The sequence below is a fragment of the Saccopteryx bilineata genome, chromosome 7 (assembly GCF_036850765.1).
Source record: "Saccopteryx bilineata isolate mSacBil1 chromosome 7, mSacBil1_pri_phased_curated, whole genome shotgun sequence".
In the NCBI taxonomy this organism is placed as follows: domain Eukaryota; kingdom Metazoa; phylum Chordata; class Mammalia; order Chiroptera; family Emballonuridae; genus Saccopteryx; species Saccopteryx bilineata.
This window is the reverse complement of record NC_089496.1, coordinates 81136294-81159406: the sequence shown is the minus strand read 5'-3', so window position 1 is coordinate 81159406 and position 23113 is coordinate 81136294. Positions and strand designations below refer to the sequence as shown.

At 43.3% G+C, this 23113-nt stretch overlaps 1 protein-coding gene and 1 non-coding gene across 3 annotated transcripts in view; both read right to left on the bottom strand.

Annotated features, from left to right (window-relative positions):
* The window catches only part of LGI1 (leucine rich glioma inactivated 1), a 46770-nt gene extending 23897 nt beyond the window's left edge, over positions 1–22873 (bottom strand). The window contains exons 1-2 of one of the 2 annotated variants that reach the window (XM_066239428.1): positions 22372–22873; positions 21900–21971 (exon numbers count right to left, since the gene is read on the bottom strand). In XM_066239428.1, coding sequence (XP_066095525.1) covers positions 21900–21971; positions 22372–22586 — 287 coding nt within the window. In that variant the 5' untranslated portion in view covers positions 22587–22873. The remainder of the gene's footprint in view (positions 1–21899; positions 21972–22371) is intronic. The other variant, XM_066239429.1, reaches the window with a different exon arrangement.
* On the bottom strand, positions 6136–6300 carry LOC136311264 (U1 spliceosomal RNA). The gene has a single exon (XR_010726702.1). It is a non-coding gene; the product is annotated as a U1 spliceosomal RNA (small nuclear RNA).
* Positions 22874–23113: the final 240 nt, after the last annotated feature.

The following is a 23113-nucleotide window of genomic DNA, read 5'->3' as shown; positions in this document are numbered from 1 at the left end:
ATGAGAAAGCAATCAATGAACAACTAAGGAGTCCCAATGAAAAACTGATGATTGATGCTTCTCATCTCTCTCTGTTCCTGTCTGTCTGTCCCTATCTATCCCTCTCTCTGTCCCTGTAAAAAAAATAAATAAATAAAATTAAAAAAAATCAGGAGAGGAGAGAGCAGTGAGTTAGAGGTTAATTGAGAATGAGGTGATAATATTTGAAGCTAGAAGATGAGTACATGTGAGTGAATTTTATTATCTCTACTTTTTTATATACTTGAAATTTTCCATAAAGATGGAGGAAAACACGAACCAACCAAACAAATCTAGATGATCTCTTGCATTTCTTCCTAAGCTATCAATCCTGAAGCAATGTTGTATTCTCTACTATCCATCTTGCCTCCAAAATCATAGCTTTATATACTCAACTAATTCACCAGGCTCTGAAAAGTCAACACTGATGAATAGCCATGCATATCAGATGCCCACACTTATTGAAACAAATTCAAATGTTTATAATTCGAGTCGCAACTTTAGCAATTGCCTCTTCTTACTCTATGTTTTGGAAACCAAGAAGGTTATGCAGCCTTACTCTAAGATAAGCTAACATCCAAAGACTTCCTGAGGCTCTTTAGAGTTTTGTTTCATTCTGTAGAGACAGCATCAGGGATGGAGAGAATGGGATAAGGCAGAAATAGATACAGAAAAATACTTCCCATACTAACTGGTTTGCCAACTGTCCCGTGGGTGGACCAGCGACTTCATAATCATGCACTTCAAGTCACCAGAAGAAATAGCTGCTCTCACTAGTTTCCCTTATGTTGAATCAGATGCAAAACAGAGTGGGAAATGGATATTAGTGGGCAGAACTTGCCCACACATGTCAGGGAAATGAAACAGAGGATTTCCACTAGAATTTTTATCTGCTTGTTCGTTGCTTATCCCTAGCACCTGTAATACTGCTGGCACCATAGTGGACACTGAATAAATATTTGTGAAACGAAAAGGAATTCACTTTACATTGAATTCAGGGCATTGCTACATTACTAGACTGAATGTTCCCTAGAGCAAAGGCTTATCCTTATTTGCTTTTGTGTCCCCATCCCTAAGTACAGGTTCTGTTCATTGAACTAGATTTCAAGGATTAAAAATTCTGGTTAAAACTTCCACTACACCCACAAATATGGATGACTTTCACAAATTTAATTCAAGGGAAAGAAACCAGAAGATAATAAAATATCTCCCATATGACTATACGTATATAAAAAACAAAACCCAGCAAAACTGATTTATGCCGGCAGAAGTCAGGACAGTGGTTACCTTACTAGGCAGGTAGTCACATAAGGAGACACAGGGCAGTCTTTGGGGGTAGTGATGTTTGGTTTCTGGGTGTTGGTTACAAGGATTTCACTTTATAAAAAAAAATCATGGTTGGGGGTGAGTAAATAGGCAGAGCACAGAGGATTTTTAGGGCAGTGAAAATACTCTGTATGATACCATAATGATGGATCTATGTCACTGTACATTTGTCCACACTCAGAATAGACAGCATAAAGAGTGAACCCTAAAGTAGACTAGAGTCTCTGAGTGATAATCAATTTTAACAAACGTACCACTGTGCTGGGGGATATTGGTAATAGGTGAGGCTATGCATGGGCAAGGGGTATATAAGAAATCTCTATGCCTTTTCAATTGTTCTGTGAGTGTAAAACGTCTCTAAAAATATGAAGTCTTAATTATTTTTTACTGAAAGGAGGGGAGACAGTGAAACAGACTCCCGCATGCACCCTGACTGGGATCCACCTGGCAACCTGTGTCTGATGCTCAAATAAACTGAGCCACTGGCTGCAGGAGGGAAAGAGTAGAGAAGGGGAAGAGGGAGGGTGAGGGGAGAAGCAGATGGTCACTTCTCTTGTGTGCCCTGACTGGGAATCAAACGCAAGACATCTACACACGGGGCCAACGTTTTATCCACTGAGCAAACTGGCCAGGGTCTGACCTTTTTTTTTTTTTTTTTGTATTTTTCTGAAGCTAGAAATGGGGAGAGACAGTCAGACAGACTCCCGCATGCGCCCGACTGGGATCCACCCGGCATGCCCACCAGGGGGGGATGCTCTGCCACTCCAGGGCGTCACTCTGTCACGACCAGAGCCACTCTAGTGCCTGGGGCAGAGGCCAAGGAGCCATCCCCAGCGCCCGGACCATCTTTGCTCCAATGGAGCCTTGGCTGCAGGAGGGGAAGAGAGAGACAGAGAGGAAGGAGGGGGGGAGGGGGGAGAAGCAAATGGGCGCTTCTCCTGTGTGCCCTGGCCGGGAATCGAACCAGGGACTTCTGCACGCCAGGCCGACGCTCTACCACTGAACCAACCAGTCAGGGCCCCCCTTTTTTTTTTAGAGAGAGAAAGAGAGAGAGAGAGAGAGAGATAGACAGACAGACAAAGAAGGACAGATAGACAGAAAAGAAGAGAGATGAGAAGCATCAACTCATAGTTGTGGCACTTTACCTGCTCCTTGATTACTTTCTCATATGTGCCTTGACCAGGGGCTCTAGCTAAGCCAGTGACCCCTTACTTAAGCCACCAACCCTGGGCTCAAGTCAGTGACCTTTGGGCTCAAACCAGCGACCATGAGATCATGTCTATGATCCCACACTCAAGCCAGTGACCCCACACTTAAGCTGGTGAGCCTGTGCTCAGGCCTGCGACCTAGGGGTTTCGAACCTGTGTCCTCAGCATCCCAGGTCGACACTCAATCCACTGTGCCAATGAGTGGTCAGGCTGGGGTCTGAAGTCTTAACTTTTAAAAGTTGAGATGTACACTTAGGATATGTGAGTTTTTCTTTATGTATATTTCAATAAAAATTTTCTAATGAAAGCAAAAAAATTTCCCTTTGGCTGAGGTGAGAATGAATACCAGTCCTTCAATTCTAAATTCAGTTATAGTTTTCTGTGAACAGGATTCCATGGACAAGGATTTGCAAAATCATACATACATTCTTTTTGTGTGTGTGTGACAGAGAGACAGAGAGAGGGACAGATAGGGACAGACAGACAGGAAGGGAGAAAGATGAGAAGCATCAATTCTTTGTTGCGACACCTTAGTTATTTGTTGATTGCTTTCTCATATGTGCCTTGACTGGGGGGCTACAGCAGACTGAGTGACCCTTTGCTCAAGCCAGCGACCTTGGGCTCAAGCTGGTGAGCCTTGCTCAAACCAGATGAGCCGGTGCTCAAGTGGCGACCTCGGGGTTTTGAACCTGGGTCCTCCGTGTTCCAGTCCGACTCTCTATCCACTGCGCCACCGCCTGGTCAGGCACATACATTCTAAATCAGTTGAGTGGGCTATCCATTTTATTATCCTATGTAAAGCTCAAAAAGACTTTGTGGGTGAAACTCTGATCTTTCACATTTTCTGAATTCCTCTGAATTTGTTTGATTTTAATATTATGATTTGTTTTTGTGCCAGATATGTTAAAGAATCCCACAGTCCCTGTTAAGAGAAATTGTGCCCACCCACCCCATCTTCACATACAATAGACTTGGGGTAGCCTGGGGTGGCTGTGTTTTATACCATACAACCTCTGTCTCTTTCCTCAGATTATTGGGGCAAGAAGGACTCCGCTTCTTACCCAGAGTAACTAATTTTGAGGTCAGTCAGCATGGTATAGCCCCAAATAGCCTGGCACTAAAAGGTGAGTAAGGCTAAACATGAGTCCCTTCTTGGGGCTTTGGAATCAGCAGAGATGGAGCCAGCTGGCAGAGGAGCTGGAGGAGAAAGGATGCTCTAGGATTGAGTTAAATCCATGGCAGGCAGAAGTGTGTGCAAGACACACTTAGGAGAGAGTACAATGTGGAGGAAGTGTGTGTGCAAAAAGGAAGTATGTAGGAAGGCTGGAGCAGATCAGTGTTAGACTTAACCTCTAGATCTGTGTTAGATCCTAAGCCAGTGCTTCCCAGTCTTGGTCGCACTTGGAATGACCTGGGGAGCTTGAAAAATATTGATACCTGGTTCTCAACCTCAGGAATTTTTTTTTTTTCTTTTTGAAGCTGGAAACGGGGAGAGACAGTCAGACAGACTCCCGCATGCGCCCGACCGGGATCCACCCGGCACGACGCTCTGCCCACCAGGGGGCGATGCTCTGCCCCTCCGGGGCGTCGCTCTGCTGCGACCAGAGCCACTCTAGCGCCTGGGGCAGAGGCCAAGGAGCCATCCCCAGCGCCCGGGCCATCTTTTGCTCCAATGGAGCCTTGGCTGCGGGAGGGGAAGAGAGAGACAGAGAGGAAGGGGGGGGGGTGGAGAAGCAAATGGGCGCCTCTCCTATGTGCCCTGGCCGGGAATCGAACCCGGGTCCCCCACTGAGCCAACCGGCCAGGGCCAACCTCAGGAATTCTGGTTGCATTCTATACCTGGGGTGTGACCTGGCCATGGGGATAGTTAAAAGCTCCCCAGGAGGCTCTTAGATGCAGCCAGGGCTGCATATGGTAAGCTTTCCAGTTACTATAGTCACCCTTTACCTGGGGTGACCAAGGGGGACTCTGCTCCCTGAAGCAAGTGTGGCTGGAGCAGTTGCTGAGGTATGGAGGTGCTGGGACTGTCCTTTCCACATAATTACATGTAGCAAGAGTCCGTGATAATATGACTTGGATTTCATAACTGAGGGGTTGGTGGGGATCAATGTACTTTCTGAATGAACTTGTACCCTGAGCTACACATTATAGATCTGGACCCCATACACCTGCCAAACAGTCATCTTGTGGGTTTGTGCAGAGATGGTATAGAATTTCCCCTCTGCCCCTAATCCGGTGGGAAAATTTAAGGCCTCTGTCACTTCCGGTGTTCTTAGGGAAGGAAAAGCTAAGCATTTTTTCTTAGAATTTTGGTGGAGGTGGACACAGGATATGCCTTGACCTATTATTGGTAATTCCCCCAAACCCCCCAAGGGCTCTGCACTTACATCTCTTAGCCATCAGCCTCACAAATTCAGTAAGAAAAGAGACCGTGGGAGGAATGAGGAGGATTTTTCCCTCTGCAACCAAAAAATTATGTATGTTTCCCTATCAAGAAGGAGATTTAGGAAAACTGTACCCATCAACAATCAATTCCAGGCAGGCAACAGCTCATTCTTTAAATGATGACTGATATGTTCATCACAATTACCTTTCACAGACTCCTGCTGGGTTATCTGATTCGGTCTTTGGAACAACTCTGTCAGTGGTTAGAACAGGTGTTAATATTTTTTTTTTTTAACAGAAGGGAAGTGAGGCTCAGAAGACTGTTTAAAGTTTTGTTCAAGGTCATGAAGCCCAAGACTCCTGGTCTATTGCCCATTTCACACACCAGTGGCCTCTTAGTTTAGGACCCAGATCACACAATGACATAATATCCACACTGTCAGACAACCACGCTGCTCAGCTCATAAGGATTTAAGAAACCTAATTAAATAATAATCTCTTTCTTTGAGGAATTGATACAAGTAGTCTCAGAGTCACATTAAGATAATGTCAACCTGTATTTTTTTTCCCCCAAGTAAAGGGTTTAATAAGTTTGAATGCAGTTTAGTGTATTCTGCTTATGAATACTATAAGCTCATTGTAGAAATTCTGGAAAGCACAGGAAAAGCTTAAAGAATAAAGATATTGACATGCATACATAATATGTACTGTATTTTTCGCTCCATAAGACGCACCTGACCATAAGACACACCTAGGGTTTTAAGGAGGAAAATAAGAAAGAAAATATTCTGAACCAAATGGTGTGTTAAAATATTTAATACAATATCATATTTTTCACTCAATAAGACACATAGGCATTTTCTCCTCCACTTCTGGGGGGGAAAAGTGCTTCTTATGGAGCAAAAAATACGGTATATATTTGTTAAATTGGGATAATTTTTATATTGTTCTGTGTCCTCTTTTTCATACATTTGTTTAATCATAAACAATTTCTCATGACAATAAATTAATATAATATAATTTTAACAGATGAGTTTTGTGTCTTATCATGATTTATTTTTTTATTGTTGATTCCAACTTTTATTATTATAAACAATCTCATAACCATTTTTTCATACAAATATTTTTCCCTAGCTCTAATTATTTCCTTAGTAAAGACTTAGGCTGTAGCATTATTAGGTTAGAGATGAGTTTTTTTCAGGGGTAAGGGCGAACACAGTCCCCCACTACCATAAACTAAGCAAACGAGTTTCCCACATTTGGGGAAATTGCAGGGGTCTGCACTCCCGAAGTGCAATGGGTTGAGCTTCACCCTGGGGAGACCACCTGAATGATCATGGTACTCCCCCTCCCAGGTAGGTATAGAGATGATTTTTTAAGTCTCTAGTTCTTTATTGCTAACTTGTACCAAATTACGGTATATGTTCAATTCTGAGTGTAAGAATGCGTATTTTACCACCAACGTCTAGCATTAACGTTTTTGTTTCTTTTTCTATGAAATTATCTCCTTTTGATCAATTTTTTTGCTTTATAAGCACTTATTTATTTTTTTATTTTACAAAGACAGAGAGAGTCAGACAGAGGGATAGATAGGGACAGACAGACAGGAACGGAGAGAGACGAGAAGCATCAATCATCAGTTTTTCGTTGCGACACCTTAGTTGTTCATTGATTGCTTTCTCATATGTGCCTTGACTGTGGGCCTTCAGCAGACCTAGTAACCCCTTGCTCGAGCCAGAGACTTTGGGTCCAAGCTGGTGAGCCTTGCTCAAACCAGATGAACCCGCGCTCAAGCTGGCGACCTCGGGGTTTCGAACCTGGGTCCTCCGCATCCCAGTTTGACACTCTATCCACTGCGTCATCACCTGGTTAGGCTACTTTTTTTTTTTTAATTTTTATTTTTTTATTCTCTATTTATTCATTTTAGAGAGGAGAGGGAGAGAGAGAAGAGACAAAGAGAGAGAAGGAGGGAAGAGCTGGAAGCATCAACTCCCATATGTGCCTTGACCAGGCAAGCCCAGGGTTTAGAACTGGCAACCTCAGCATTTCCAGGTCGATGCTTTATCCACTGTGCCACCACAGGTCAGGCCTACTTTTTTATTTTTAATGACATTACTTATTATTTTTTTATCTTATTTTATGGAAAGAGTTTTTACTTTACCAATTACAATTTGTTTTTTCATTCATAATTTTTAACACATGGAAGTTTTACATCTTTAACAAACTATATATTCTTTCTTTGCTTTTATTCTTAAAATGTTCTTTACTACCTAGAGATCAATAAAATATAACCCATACCTCTCCCCCTTTCCATTTATTTTTTAAATTTTGACTTTTAATCCATTTGGGGCTTACTTTTACCTACGATGTGAGGTGAGATGCTGCCTTGATTATTTCCTTAAATATCTACCCAAATTTATCCAAAGTGTTTTGTTGAATAATTAATGCCTTCCTTATTATTTTTTTTTTCTTTTACAGGGACAGAGAGAGAGTCAGAGAAAGGGATAGATAGGGACAGACAGACAGGAACGGAGAGAGATGAGAAGCATCAATCATCAGTTTTTCATTGCGACACCTTAGTTGTTCATTGATTGCTTTCTCATATGTGCCTTGACTGCGGGCCTTCAGCAGACCGAGTAACCTCTTGCTTGAGCCAGCGACCTTGTGTCTAAGCTGGTGAGCATTTTGTATTTTGATCAAGCCAGATGAACCCGCACTCAAGCTGGTAACCTCAGGGTCTCGAACCTGGGTCCTCAGCATCCCAGTCCAACGCTCTACCCACTGCACCACTGCCTGGTCAGGCCCTTCCTTATTTGTTAATGTTTCTTTTTTCAAACGCCTGTTATTTTACTGAGTTTTTTCAAGAACCAAATCTTGGATTTATTTAGTATTCCCACTGCTTCTTAATTTATTATTTTAACTGTATATTACTTATTTTATTCTGGTTTACTTAGGATATTTATTTAGTTTTGTGCTTGATTCATATATATTTATTCTTTCTGATTTTAAAGTTTTTTTTTTTATTTTTATTTTATTTATTCATTTTTTAGAGAGGAGAGACAGAGAGGAGAGAGAGACAGAGAGAGAGAAGGGGGGGAGGAGCTGGAAGCATCAACTCCCATATGTGCCTTGACCAGGCAAGCCCAGGGTTTCGAACCGGCGACCTCAGCATTTCCAGGTCGACGCTTTATCCACTGCGCCACCACAGGTCAGGCCTATTCTTTCTGATTTTAAAATGAAAGTATTTATATTTAGAAATAGGACTTTACCTCTATATAAAGCATCCTGTAAGTCTAGAAAAGTAATAATCTTTTACAATTACATATTTGATTTCAATAAGTATTTAGAATAATATTCTTAAAATTCCCCATTGGTGGTAGGTTTTTATTAATTTATTTATTTATTTATTTATTTATTTTGGTGGTGGGTTTTTAAAAATTTTTTTTTCATGATTTTATTAACATTAAATTGGGATAAATAAATAAAAATTTATAAAACAACAACAACAAAAAAACCCACCTTGATAAATCACATGTTTTCAGAAGCAATAAATTAACAAGGCCATAAGGTTGCTATGGGGCTTCCTGGTTGGCCTGAGAGGCTAGGACCAGCAGCATTTAATTCAAAAGGAGCAGAAAAGCAGGTGACGGGTTCAGTGCAGAGCACAGAGGTCTGAGGGAGCGTGAGGAGGCAATGACAGGGGCAGAGAAAGGAGCAGAGGATCAGAGAATAAGGATCCAGCCTCATTAGAGGTCAGGGCAAAGGCTGCCCAACGTGCAGCTGAGAGACAGAGATGGGCGGAGATCCACAGAAGTGAAGGTACTGGGCAGGCACGTAGGCCAATGCCAAGGCTGCCTGGGCGCTAAAGTGGTTTCCTGCTCTGTTTCTCACCTCTTCTAGGGACCAGGAAGGAGCACTCTGAAGAGGGAATTGGGAAGCCTGTGTCTTAATTCCCGTGTGGTTATGAATCCTCTGTGTGGCCGTTCACAAGCAACTTCTTTTTCCTATATTGTAAAATAAGAGGTCTAGACTAGATAAATTTTTAGGTCACTTCCAACTTGAAAGACGTATGATTCTATGCTTGTAGCATTGTGGGCTTTATTCATGGAATAGTAATTATGGGCTCTGCGTGGGAGTGGGAATGGCGGGGAGGCAGGCCTGCAGATGGCTGCATGGGAGTAGTAACCCTGCTGAGAAAATCTCTCTTTGCCTCAAACCAAACTGCTCATCTGCTCACAGCAGGGGCTCATGGCTCTAATGACACCCACTTCTTTAGACTCTGTCTAGTCACCTCTGACATCTTGATTACCATCAGAATTGTCATTGACTCATGGGTGCTTTGCATCTTGTCTTCCAACCCAAAGCAGGTTCTCTTGGCTAAGAAGGGGAGATAATTTAGGGGGCTCTCCCATACAATACTTTCCCCCCATCTTGGTGAGGACCATTCTGGATGAAGAAGAGTGAGCACCAGGTTGTCACTTGAAGACTACATTGACTAGCTATAGAATAAAGAATCTAGTTTCTCAGCTTATAGCTGGTACTTATTATGCACATGATGCATTAAGTAGGTGAATCTACAATATTTCATCATCTGTTAAAATAAGTATTATAATAACAAAAAGATTTCCTAGAAGATTCTAAGAATTACATGAGATAATGTACATGAGCATGTCTCCAATGCTTCTACCAAAGGATACCTAAGCAAAGACTGACATTGAATGTCAGGGTTGGATGAGTCCCTAGATATAGTGAAGGACTTCCATTTTACTGCTAGGGAAGCAGGTTCCCCGAGGTTGTCACCTGCCCAAGAGATGTTATAGGTATCACCGGGAATGAGGCAGCCATAGGCAGTGTGTATAAACATGAGTGAGCACACTTCCAGCTACATATGTGTGTCTGTATGTTTATATATGCATATATATGTAGATAAGAGCAAGATGCACACGTTACAGCTGTTGGAATATTTGGGTGCACAGCTGAGGGCTTGCCAACTTCTTTAGAGCTGCCTCTGCTTAATGATTCAGACTCTGGTTGTTACTAATATTCTCCTTTTTCCCAAAAGAATAGAGCTGGATGAATGATTAATAATAGGCTGATGACTCACGTTAAATACGCACATTCTAAGTTCAGGTGTTGTGTGAATAACTTGAATAATTGACATTTGAATATTTTAAAATATGCTCTCAAGATAGGAAAGTACTAAAATGGGAAGCATCAGGCAGGAGCACATCATCTCACAGTTCTTTTTGACTCTAATCCTTGAAAAAATACTTCAGGATAATTCAGCTGATCCTCAAGTGGACCAACACCTCTTCAATCTGGGTCGATGGGGAATAAATAACCTTACTTCAGCTCCACATAAATCTGAAGTGGGGGCCCCCAGAGAGATATCTAGTTCAATCCCTCTTTTTATAGGTGAAGAAAGTGAGACCCACAGAAGTTAAGTGACTAACCCAAGGTCACATCTTTTGTTAGCAGCAGGGCCAAGATGAGAACGGAGGTGTTAGATCTACAAAGATTCCTTTAGGGGCCCTGGCCGGTTGGCTCAGCGGTAGAGCGTCGGCCTGACGTGTGGGGGACCCGGGTTCAATTCCCAGCCAGGGCACATAGGAGAAGCGCCCATTTGCTTCTCCACCGCCCCTCCTTCCTCTCTGTCTCTCTCTTCCCCTCCCGCAGCCAAGGCTCCATTGGAGCAAAGATGGCCCGGGCGCTGGGGATGGCTCCTTGGCCTCTGCCCCAGGCGCTAGAGTGGCTCTGGTCGCAGCAGAGCGACACCCCGGAGGGGCAGAGCATCGTCCCCTGGTGGGCGGAGCGTCGCCTCTGGTGGGCGTGCCGGGTGGATCCCGGTCCGGCGCAAGCGGGAGTCTGTCTGTCTCTCCCCGTTTCCAGCTTCAGAAAAATACAAAAAAAAAAAAAAAAAAGAAAAAAAGATTCCTTTAGGGATGTTCTTGGCGTGCCCACCAGCGTAGATTTGAGCATGGCCCCACTCCTTTGGTTTTCTAGTCTATTACCTCTCATCCCAGGACTGTCACGCTTTTCCTTTCTAGGAGTTGGCCTAACACAGCCCATCTCCCCAGGCTCTTGACAAATTCAGTAAGTGGTTCTGAAACACTAAGAAGAAGGGACTTAAATTTCATCTAAAATCTATTCTGTATGAAGCCTCATCTATAGCAGCTTGCCATCAATAAACTCATTTTAATCCTCAAATGAACACCAAGGTAGGTTTGATATTCTCCACTTACAATATAAAGAACACTGATGTGAGAGGGGTAAAGTCATTTTAAGCTTGTAACTGGCAGAGCTGGGGTTCTGTGCTCAGGCATGCTCTTCCCACCATGGCTGCTAACAGCCGTGGGCAAGGCTGTGCTTCCTCTTTTTAGTCCTATCAGATCAACCCAGAATCTGCTGCAAATCTGGAAGAGCCTTGCCCAGTAGTTCCATGTGTGTTCCCTGGAATACAGACTTTCTTTTTTTTCTTTTTCTTTTTTTTTTTCTGAAGCTGGAAACGGGGAGAGACAGCCAGACAGACTTCCTCATGCGCCCGACCGGGATCCACCCGGCACGCCCACCATGGGGTGATGCTCTGCCCCTCCGGGGCATCGCTCTGCCTCGACCAGAGCCACTCCAGCGTCCGGGGCAGAGGCCAAGGAGCCATCCCCGCTCCAATGGAGCCCCGGCTGCGGGAGGGGAAGAGAGAGAAAGGAAGGAGGGGGGGGGTGTGGAGAAGCAAATGGGCGCCTCTCCCATGTGCCCTGGTCGGGAATTGAACCCGGGTCCCCCGCATGCCAGGCTGACGCTCCACCGCTGAGCCAACCGGCCAGGGCCGGAATACAGACTTTCATGGTGTTGAAAGGTTTTACATGAACAAAAAATCCTAAAAACTGGCCCTGGCTGGTTGTATCAGTGGATAGAGCGTAGGCCAGCATGCAGAACTCCTGGGTTGATCTGATCCCCAGTCAGGGCGCACATGAGAAGCAACCATCTGCTTCTCTTCCTCTTTCTCTCCTCTTCTCTCCCTCTTCCCCTCCTGCAGCCAGTGGCTCAGCTGGTTCTAGGATAGGCTCCAGGAGCAGAAAATAGCTCAGTTGATTTGAGCATCGGACCCAGACAGGAGTTACCGGGTGGATCCTGGTCGGGGTGCATGTGGGAGTCTGTCTATCTCCTCTCCTCTCACTAAAAAAACAAACAAACAAAAAAACCCCTAAAAAAATAAATTTGGGAGAGGTGGGTAAGTAATGTTAATCAGGGTTCTTATACACATTATCTTTCCGTCCTTAAGTAAAATGCGACTCTCCAAAAAGAAACTAAATATGCAGTTTCCCAATCTTATTGATAACGGTATCCTTCTACTTTTGAGCTTTATACAAAATGAATAGTCCATGGAATGCACCCAGGGAAGTGCTGGTTTAGTGGCCTGGGAATAGCTGTGATGGAACCTGCTTCAATCAAGAACAGTGAGACTGTAAATTTAAACTCAGGGGTCTGTTTCCTGTTGAATAGGCTGCCGGTGATAGTCTACTTCCTCGGAAAGATGGAGCGTCCCCTGCGAGGTCCCCAAAGAAATGGTGTGCCCAGCTGCTTGCCCAGGTGGATAACCTGGTGGTGAGGCCTGAATTCCAGATGTCACACTCACTGAGCCCACACTAACAGAAACGGTCAGTCACTCCTTATGGAGACAGATGGCTCAAGATCGTCTTACGATGGCTGTCCTTCTACCTGCCTCATCTCTGTCAGCAAGACTTTCTCAAACAGCTGAGGCATAAATAATTAAGCTAATAAATCAAATGACTGTCAAAGGCATTGCTTCCCTAAGTATGGCCCACAGAACCAATTTTCCATGGGATTTTAAGAAAAGTGAAACAACAACGTCAACAACAACAAAAAGAGTCCAGAGCCTATTCCACGCCAATGTGCACTGTGAATAGCCAAGCGGGGATAGAACGTGCAGTTTTCCAAGTTTATGTGAGCAAAGAACCATTTTCTCTCAGAACAACTATGAAAGGACACAGGCTAGAAAACATTGGCCTCAGGTGTAACTTTAAAGTAAGTAAGTCTTTTCTTCTCTCTCTCTCTCTCTCAGGGGACCAGAGCTTACACATACAAATGAGAATCGAATCCTAGGGAAACCGCATGTTCTGGCCAGCAATGCTCCTGCTCTTTCAAAGGGCTTTTGAAGCTCCTTTTCAGTAATTGTCCCCAGGAATCAGGACACCTTCCCCTGAATACCCTCGTTAATGGCAGAGGCTGACCCTTTGAAAGGGAAATTGATTTGGGGGACAAAACTATGCAAAGTCAAGCCCAATGATTCAAGTTCAGGAGGAAGTAGACAGAAGTGGTTACACTGAGATAGGATATGGGTTTAAAACCCGAATCTGCCACTTCACTCGGGGTGTGACATTGAGGAGTTTACCCAACTCTTCTGGGACTCCGTGCTTCATCTGCAACACGGAGATAATCATACCCCCTCATAGGGTTATTGCCATGGAGAAATAAAAAACGAGATCTATAAAGTGCTTGGCATCAGGCCACATAAAAATGACAAATGTCCTCTAACAAAAAATTCCCCTGGGTTTTATTGTATGGCTATTAAACTGGCAGTGAAGAGAGTTCTCAAGGAAGGATCTGGAAATATTCAGCCGTCCAAGCACAGGTGGGAAGAATCTGTCACCTCCTACAAGGAGATCTCTGAATATATAAATTCTAGCCTGTTTATTTTTTAAAAGTCTCATTGTTTTTTTAATAACATTGCATACAGGCAAAAACGCCTGCCATCTTGCCATAAACAGGCCCAACAATTCCTTTCCAACCCTTGTCCTGTCTGTGGAAGGGACACTGAAACATTGTTTTATCATCAGCCACCATGGGTAGGTTCTGGTAAAGTCCCAATGCACCTGCTTGGGAAATGGTGAATTATATTATTATTTTAATAATAACTTTATAATAGCCAATTTCATATTATGGAGCCTTTTCAATTAACAATCTAGTTTACTGGTTTGTTAGAATTGATACAATAAATTGTGTCCATTTCCTTAATATCATTTTCTATATTATATTAAAAGAACTCTGTTTGTAAAATAGAATATGATGCAATTTTAAACTAGGGAGAGACCGTAGTTAATTAAATGTGAAGCTCTAGATGCCAACTTATGTTTCATTTGGTCTTTATCCTCCTTCAGAATCTGCTTCCAGATTTCTGCCTTCTCCTGAAAATTAAGAAAATATGGCCCCACGTTCATGTACCACATCCTCATCAGCAAAATCTATTGGGGCTGCGGATGTCATTTTTAGATACAGGACATTTCTTCTCTGATTTACTGTAATCACTACCATTTTCTACTGTCTCATCTCCAACTGTTTTCTTCATTTACCTTATCCCCCCACCACCAATGGGATTTGAGTTTGAGAACCATAATTTAGTCCAGCTCTGGTACTTTAGACACATAACAGCTGAGGCCCAGGGATATTTTGTGACCAACCCCAGGTCACATAGCCAATTAGCGGCGGACCTAGGTTTCTACCCATGTCTTCTAGTTCAGAGCTGTTAGCATCTTACCACATCTGAAAACCAGTTAATGCTAATTATTTTAAACAAAAATCTCCTGTGTTTTACAAAATGTGCTGCCAGTTATTTTCTTTTCCAGGATGAAGAAGTGAGAAAGTTCTGCTTCCCCTTTTCTCCATCCCCACAAAAGGTAAATAGTTCGTGTTTCCTGTGCGAAGTAGGTATTTGAAAAAAAAACAACATTTCTTAGCAGATTCTCATGGAGGTCTATGTGTGAAACAACACACTTTTAAAGTTGGGATTGTAGGCAAACCCAGCCTATACAATCAAATGCTAATTTGATGTTATGGTCATTCAAATTAAAGTCATTTTCAGATACAGTACTATAATAAAAACTAATGTCTATCAAATTATTGGAACTGCCAAGGACTTTACATACATGGTTTCACTTAATCTTTACTGTAATCTTGTGCAATAGGTACTTGGTTATTCCCCATATTGTAACACATAATGACACTTGATTAAGCTTGCCCCAAATCACAGAACCAGGGTGGGGATTTGAACCCATGTTTATCTGACCACAGAAACCTGTGTTCTTTGCTACTTGCCACATTGCCAGCTCACTAGGATTAGCCATTTTGATATCACAGCTGTCATTGTAAAGCCCCTGCAGTCATTTTGTAGCCTTTATCAGCTACGGGGTCAATAATTGGCAAGCATTACCACAATCACCAATCAACTGAATACTATTTTGAACAAAATGAGAAAGCATATCAAAACCACCTTACAATACTTTCCAATACAGGCAAAAACATAATTTACCTTTTTGGGGATCCCTGCTCGCTTGGACCTGTTATATCAAGGTGGAGAGGAAGGGATGCCATTTATTTATTTATTTTTTTGTATTTTTCTGAAGCTGGAAACGGGGAGAGACAGTCAGACAGACTCCCGCATGCGCCCGACCGGGGATCCACCAGGTACACCCACCAGGGGCGACGCTCTGCCCACCAGGGGGCAATGCTCTGCCCCTCCAGGGGCCCCTCCGGGGCGTTGCTCTGCTGTGACCAAAGCCACTCTAGTGCCTGGGGCGGTGGCCAAGGAGTCATCCCCAGCGCCCGGGCCATCTTTGCTCCAATGGAGCGTTGGCTGCAGGAGGGGAAGAGAGAAACAGAGAGGAAGGGGGGGGGGTGGAGAAGCAAATGGGCGCTTCTCCTATGTGCCTTGGCCGGGAATCGAACCCGGGTCCCCCGCATGCCAGGCCGATGCTCTACCGCTGAGCCAACCGGCCAGGGCCTATGGATGCCACTTATTTCTGTGTCCCTCACAAAGCCCAGCGCTGTGCCTGCAGGACAGTAGGACCCCGACATGTGTTTGCTGAAGTAAGAGGCTTCTGATTTTGTTACTGCTAAATTCTATTAATACCAACTTAGTATTCAGACTTCCTGTTTCTAGGGAACCATTGAAGGCTTCCAAACATGAAAGTGACATGATGAGATCCATATTTCAGGAAGGTCACCCTGAGAGGGATGAGCAGGGTGGGAGCCAGAAGTAGAAAGACCAGCGCGGAAGCTCCCACAACTGCCTGTGACCGCGTGAACGCAGCCTCAGCCAGGGCCAGGGCCCCAGGGCAAGAGGAGGCGGCACATGCTCCTGCTGCTTGAGAGGGGGCTTGTCCAGGAAAGTGGACAGTGAGGGAGAAGGAGAAGGTAACTCCTAAGTTTCTTGCCTGAACAATTGAGAGAATGAAATATTTTCAGAGAAAATATGTATTTATTGTACAGGACTAGTTTGCACAGTTACAACAAATCGGGGCATTGGGTCACTGGGAAAATTGTGGACAAAACATCCTAGATGACTAAAATTTCTACTTTTTGGTCAATTGTGGGTGCATCAGCTATGCACAAACTAAAAACATGCTCATCCATAACCAGCTAATAATTCCTCTAGAAGTCCTCTTAGCTGATAAGTCTGGCTTGAGTAGTCATTGAAGATTGCTAATATTTTCTTACACTTGTAATATGAGGAGAAATAGAAAAAGAGGCCAATCACTTCAGAGGTGAGATAGGCCATGAATATTTTTTTCTGGACAAAAAATATTTTGAAGGACTATCCTGACTGGTGGCGGCACAGTGGGTAGAGCATCGGCCTTGCACGCTGAGGTCCCAGGTTCAAAACCCCAGGGTTGCTGGCTTGAGTGAGGGCTCACCTGCTTGAGTGCAGGGTCGCCAGCTTGAGTCTGGGATCATAGACATGACCCCATGGTTGCTGGCTGGAGCCCAAGGTCGTTGGCTCAAGCAAGGGGTCACTGGCTCAGCTGAAGCCCCCTGGTCAAGATACATAAGAGAAGCAATCAATGAACAACTAAAGTGCCACAACTATGAGTTGATGCTTCTCATCTCTCCCTTCCTGTCTGTCTGTCTGTCTGTCTCTCAATCTTTCTGTCTTTGTCTCTCTTGCTAAAAAATATATTTTGAAAGACTAAAGCATAAAATCTTAGTAAGGATAAACTTATTATTTATCTTGTTCATGTTATTAGGCTTTTCATTTTTAGTTTTTGATATTTTATAGACTATGTACTTATATGTTGATGGTGTATTAATAAAAGAAATGATAATTTTTCTTTCAGAGGGATCTGTTCTATTGCTTCAAACATAATAAAATCTTATTGGGCCTGAGTAGGTGGTGGCTCAGTGGATAGAGCATCGGATTGGGACGCGGAGGACCCAGACTCGAAACCCCAAGGTTGCCAGTTTGAGTGCAGGCTCATCTGGTTTGAGCAAGGCTCACCAGCTTGAGCGCAGGGTTGCTGGCTTGAGCAAGGGATCACTCGGTCTGCTGTAGACCCCTGGTCAAGGCACCTATGAGAAAGCAATCAATGAACAACTAAGGTGCCACAATGAAGAATCGATGTTTCTTATCTCTCTCCCTTCCTGTCTGTCTGTCCTTATCTGTCCCTGTCTCTATCTCTCTCTATCTCTGCCACACACAAAAAAAATCTTAATGGAATAGAAAAATTTTCTGGTTACATTAATTTCTTTTTTTTGTATTTTTCTGAAGCTGGAAACGGGGAAGCAGTCAGACAGACTCCCGCATGTGCCCGACCGGGATCCACCCGGCATGCCCACCAGGGGACGATGCTCTGGCCATCTGGGGCGTCGCTCTGTCGCAACCAGAGCCACTCTAGTGCCTGGGGCAGAGGCCAAGGAGCCATCCCCAGCGCCCGGGCCATCTTTTGCTCCAATGGAGCCTTGGCTGCGGGAGGGGAAGAGAGAGACAGAGAGGAAGGAGAGGGGGAGGGGTGGAGAAGCAGATGGGCGCCTCTCCTGTGTGCCCTGGCCGGGAATCGAACCCGGGACTCCTGCACGCCAGACCGATGCTCTACCATTGAGCCAACCGGCCAGGGCCTACATTAATTTCTTTGAGAGAGACAGGAACATCAAGCTGCTCCTGTATGTGCCCTGAGAGGAGAATTGAACCAGCAACCTTCATGCTCCGAGATAATGCTCCAAGCAACTGAGCTATCCACCCAGGGCTTAATTTTTATTGATTGTTTAGAGAAACAGAGAGAAGAAGGGAGAGAGAGGGGGAGGAGAAGGGAAGCATTCATTTGTTGTTCCACTCAGTTGTGCATTCTTTGATTGCTTTCTGTGTGTGCCCTGACCAGGGATCGAACCTACAGCCTTGTCATTTTGGGAAGACACTCTTAACCGACTAAGCTAACAGGACAGGGCCTGGATTTTTCTTTTTTAAGTGAGATGAGAGAAGATAGCGAGACAGACTCCCACATGCTCCCTGTTATGCACCCAGCAACCCCTGTTTGGGACTGATGCTCAAATTAATCGAGCTATCCTTAATGCCTGAGGTGGATGCTTGGACCAACCAAGCTATCCTCAGCACTCAGGGCTGACGCTCAAACCAATTGAGCCACTTGGCTGAGGGAGGGGAAGAGAGAGAGAGAAGGAGGAGAGGGAGGAGAAGAAAATCAGTTGGTCATGTCTCCTGTGTGCCCTGACTAGGGATTGAACCCAGGATATCTGCAGGTGGGGCCGATGCACTATCCACTGAGCCAACTGGCCAGGGCCACTGAAGTTTTAACATACAGATTTTTTTGAGCATCATACCAAAACCAACCTTATAATTTACTTCCTGCAAATACAACTCTCTTAAGTGTTGGAGGCATTTAGGTTATTAAAAATTTTACAAACAAATGGCAATGTGGCCACATTTTATACTCTTGAATTTGAATTTTATTTCTGTAATGAGCCTATATCATTGGGAATTTCAGTCTGTAGTTAAAAAGAACAAGGCTATAATGTGTGAAAACACAGTCCTTTCTGTAAATTGCATGTATACAAGCATCACTCCCTATCGTGAAAAGCAAACTAGAATGAGTAATTGTTCTCATTGGTTATGTTTCACACCCAGCCTGTGGAAAACATCAATGTAATTGCATTTTTCCCTTGGGAAAGCTTTTGTTGTTATTGTTTAAAATGATAAGTTATATATTTTTAAAAATCCATGTTTTATACAACTAATCTGATGAATTTTTATCGGATCATTTTATCCTTTCTCTCCTCTCTCCACAGAATGTGGGCTTTTGTTTTTCTTGATCTCCAACACACGCTGTCAGCCACGGCCTACCAGGATCTTTTCCCAGACACTGTAATTTAAAGAGGAACTGTGGCTGTTTCCTTCAGTACCCCAGGCTGGCATTTCGAAAAGTACTTCTCATCGTGTCTCTACAGAAGGTTTGAAAAAAGCATTTGGGGCCATCATGAAATTATCAGATTGTTAGGGTGGGTGATGGGAATGGGACATTTCTTTTCCCCTGTCTAACAACAGGCATGACACCAACTGTCTTTGTATGTCAATCAAGCAGAATTGATTCTGAAGTTTGTCACTTTGCAGGGTATGACAGGTCAGTTTGGTAATCTGTGATAGAATGCGTGGCAAATCCCCAAGCAGCGCTGGTGTGATCCAGGCCTGATTTGATGGCGAAAGTCATGCAAAAGCAAATTAAGGCCCCCTTGGTCATTTTGTTCTAATGGGTGGGGGTGGTGGCAGCCCGTGAGGGGTTTTCAGAGCACTGGGTGGCCCTGTGCCACAGAGGAAATTTTTGTCTGTAAACTATCCATTTTCACCACTGTTATCATTACAGCACAGTTCACATTTGGAGCCTCAGCATTTATTTCTTCATTTATTAGCATTTACTAGACCCTTTCCTGAGGATGGGAGGAAGCAGAGGACATTGGGCAAGAAGAACAGGGAGCAAAATCTTTAGGAAACAGGATCCTGGACATTAGAGACAAACTTTGACCTCTGACAATTTTGTATAAGATCAGCCCTGTCACAGATCTGCCATGTGGAAGTGAGACAATGTGAGTTAAGTAAGGACCACAGGGCAAGAATTACTCTCCCTTTTGTTATCTCTGAAACTCGAACTGCTTTTAGAAATAAGGGTTGGAATGTTCCATAGGAACTCGGAGCATGGGACACAGGGGCATGGCACACACTCTGTGTGGGCTATTTAAAAACCAGTTCCTTGGCTTCTCTCTGTGATTCTAAATACGTGTAATCACATTACCCCGCAGCAGCCGGGAACTATTTCTATAACATTGTCCAGCATCTGTGCTTGCCCAGCAGAAGCAAAGTGGAGATGTGCTCACTGATTAGGTTGATCAATTCAGGTTTTCAGAGTCACAGCTAAAATCCATCTAGTGTCAGAATATGAATAGTATATGTCGACTGACACTTCTTGAATTTTAAGGACTGATCTACAGTATTTAACTATGGGGGGGGGGAAGAGGTGCCTTAGATCATCAAAAGGATGCTTTTTAAATGAGCCATTTATTTCTTTAAAAAATGAATAACATAAGCACAATTTATCACTTTCTCAGATATAACTAATTCTTATTGTATGGAAGGATCGATCCCAGCATTGGAGACCTTGATACTTTATGTGAAAAAGACGATCTTTTTTGGATTAAAATTTGATGCGTTAACACTTCTCCTAATCATACCACTAGCCATCAATCAAATACATAAAACCCTTAAGAATATTACTCAATTGTTAATTGCTCAAAGACATTAGCTAGTAGAAGGACATTAGCCAACACTGTTACATAATGTCAAAACATTGTGATCAAGTTTGTGAATTAATAAAATAGTAAACCAGTTTTGGGGTTTGTATAGACAAAACAACAGATTAAGTGATTTTTTAGCTTTTAAGCTTTACATAAAAATTTTAAACCCTATCATTTATAAAATGTGTAATCATTTGACCCTATGCCAAACATTTTATTTACTAAAATCTTATTTATCTCTGATAACAACCTTTCACTGTGCTATCACCTCCATTTTACAGATGAGGAGACTGAGGCTCAGAGAGATTTAGTCATTTGCACAAGATTACAAGTCTAGTTTCTAGTGAGCGGTGGGGGATAATTTATACACAGGTCTCTCCAATTTCAAACCCATGCTGTTTGCCTCCACGTATGTATATAATTCCACACAGCCAAAATAGCCAATTAAGGCAAGCAAACAAAACAAAACAAAAAACGTGGGTCCTAAATCATGCAGTTAACCAAAACTCAATTGATCGACAGTTGGCTAATTCCTTCCTAGAAGCATGGTAACTACACCCCCAATCTGTGGCTTGACACCTAAGCACGGGGGGACCTCTTGACCTCTACGTGGTCCTGCTCTGAGAACTAGCACTCCAATAGCCAAACATTACACGTCAGAAGAAAAAAAAATTATACATGTGATACTGTGCCTGTGGGGAGATGTGAGTCAAATATTATTTTTTTGACTATTTTTAAGACATAGACAGAATATGTAGTTTCCTCATGGCTTACTCAAAACACACAGCAAAGACTAATCCTTTGCCTATCCTATATTAATATTTTCTTTCCCTTCTTGTAAAGGGACTAGTTATAAATTAGATAAGATTAGAAAACAATCTCTCCAGAATTAATCTTTTAAGGAATTACCTAGAAAGAACCAAGATATTTTTTTCCCCACATGGTAAATCGTACTGAGTAGCAGCCTACCCCAGATCCTCGGGAGACAACATCTTGAGCACATATGTTATGCTGGGTTCTGTATCGACTAATTCAAAGACTCCAGGGCAAAATAACCAAAGTTCTCAAGTCAAAAATGAAAGTAAAATAGTGGAATGGAATGAAATTGGAATCACTGTTGCAACATTCCCACAACTTCATTAATAGCCATGAAAGTAGACAGCATTACAGGTTTAGCAAATTGACCATTGCAAGAATCAACCTGCATGGATGGTTGGCGTCAAGTCATAAACCCATGTACCTCTCACTTTACTGATATTCTTTTTCTTTTCAGAAATACAGTCACATTCGACAAAATTTATATTAAGATTGTTTTCCTAGAGGGCTTATCCAAATATATGCTATATTAAAAATAGTCATGATATAAATATTTCTCACAAGAGCTGCAGCGATGGTGTGAATAAAAAACTCCCTTCGGAGATTTCAGTAAAACCAGATCTCACAAAGGATCTGAAAGAAAATAAACAAACAAACAGACACACACAAAGAGACACACACACAGAGAACAAACCTTATGTTAATCCAGTTTAGCAAAACAGTTACTATTTTGACACTATTTTATGAAGTAAGATACTGATACTGTTTCTCCCCGATGAGGTAGAGGAAATGAATCTGCTACAGGTTTCTCATAATTTAATGTTCAGGGGTGGGGAGTTATCTAAGCATGTTCGTAGCAGCTAATAAAAACCAAAATTTCTAAATGCAGCAAAATGCCAGCACTGTCAAATGGCCAAGTGTGCAAGAGGAATCTCGCTCTCCGTGCCCTTCTACCAGTTACATACAAAGCCCCAAATATACCGGCTGGAATTTTTAAACCGTAAATTAGATAGCAAATGCTTACGGGCCTTACAATGAGATAACGTCAGGAGGAACGGTGCGTGGAATGGATCTGGCATTCTCACATAAAGCATTATCTTTGGTACAAGTACACACGGCAGGGCATTTTGGCTTCGCTGGTTTCTTCCCCTCAGTCAGCAAAAGCGCAGATAAGAGACATAGGAAATAAGCAATTCTTTTCAGAGGGATGCAGGCATTTCCCATCCTTTGGCTTCTTTCTGATTCCATGCAGTCGAAAAAATCTCCCCAAACATGAACAGGGCTTCTGAAATTCAGCTGATGATTGTCTTGCTCTGAGACCAGGTCACACAGGAGTCCACCCTCTTCCTTTGCCTCTGTCTCTCTGCTTTTTCAAAACAGGGACCTGCAGCTGATTCGTGAGCTGCTCCTCGCTCCAGCAATGCACTGCTCGGGGAAGAGACCTGTGAGGTGCTGCGAGATGGGAGGGATCCAACTGCTGGAGGAGAGAGCCGACTTGCATCACCAGGAAAACACTGAGCCCGGCCAGCCTTCGAAGGCAAAGTGAAGTGATGTAACAAAATAAACAGCTTTCTGCTTGCACCGGGAGGCCCTTTAATTGTTACCAAAAATAGGACAGCATTATGTCTTGTTAGTGGGTGGGTGGGCGGGTGGGTGGCAGCAGTCATCTTGCATGGGATCTCGGCAATCTCAGAAACCTCTGGGAATTTGCTTTTAATGTGGCAAACAACCTCGTCAGAAAAACTGGCTTTGGAGCTAGCCCTGACTGGAAAAAT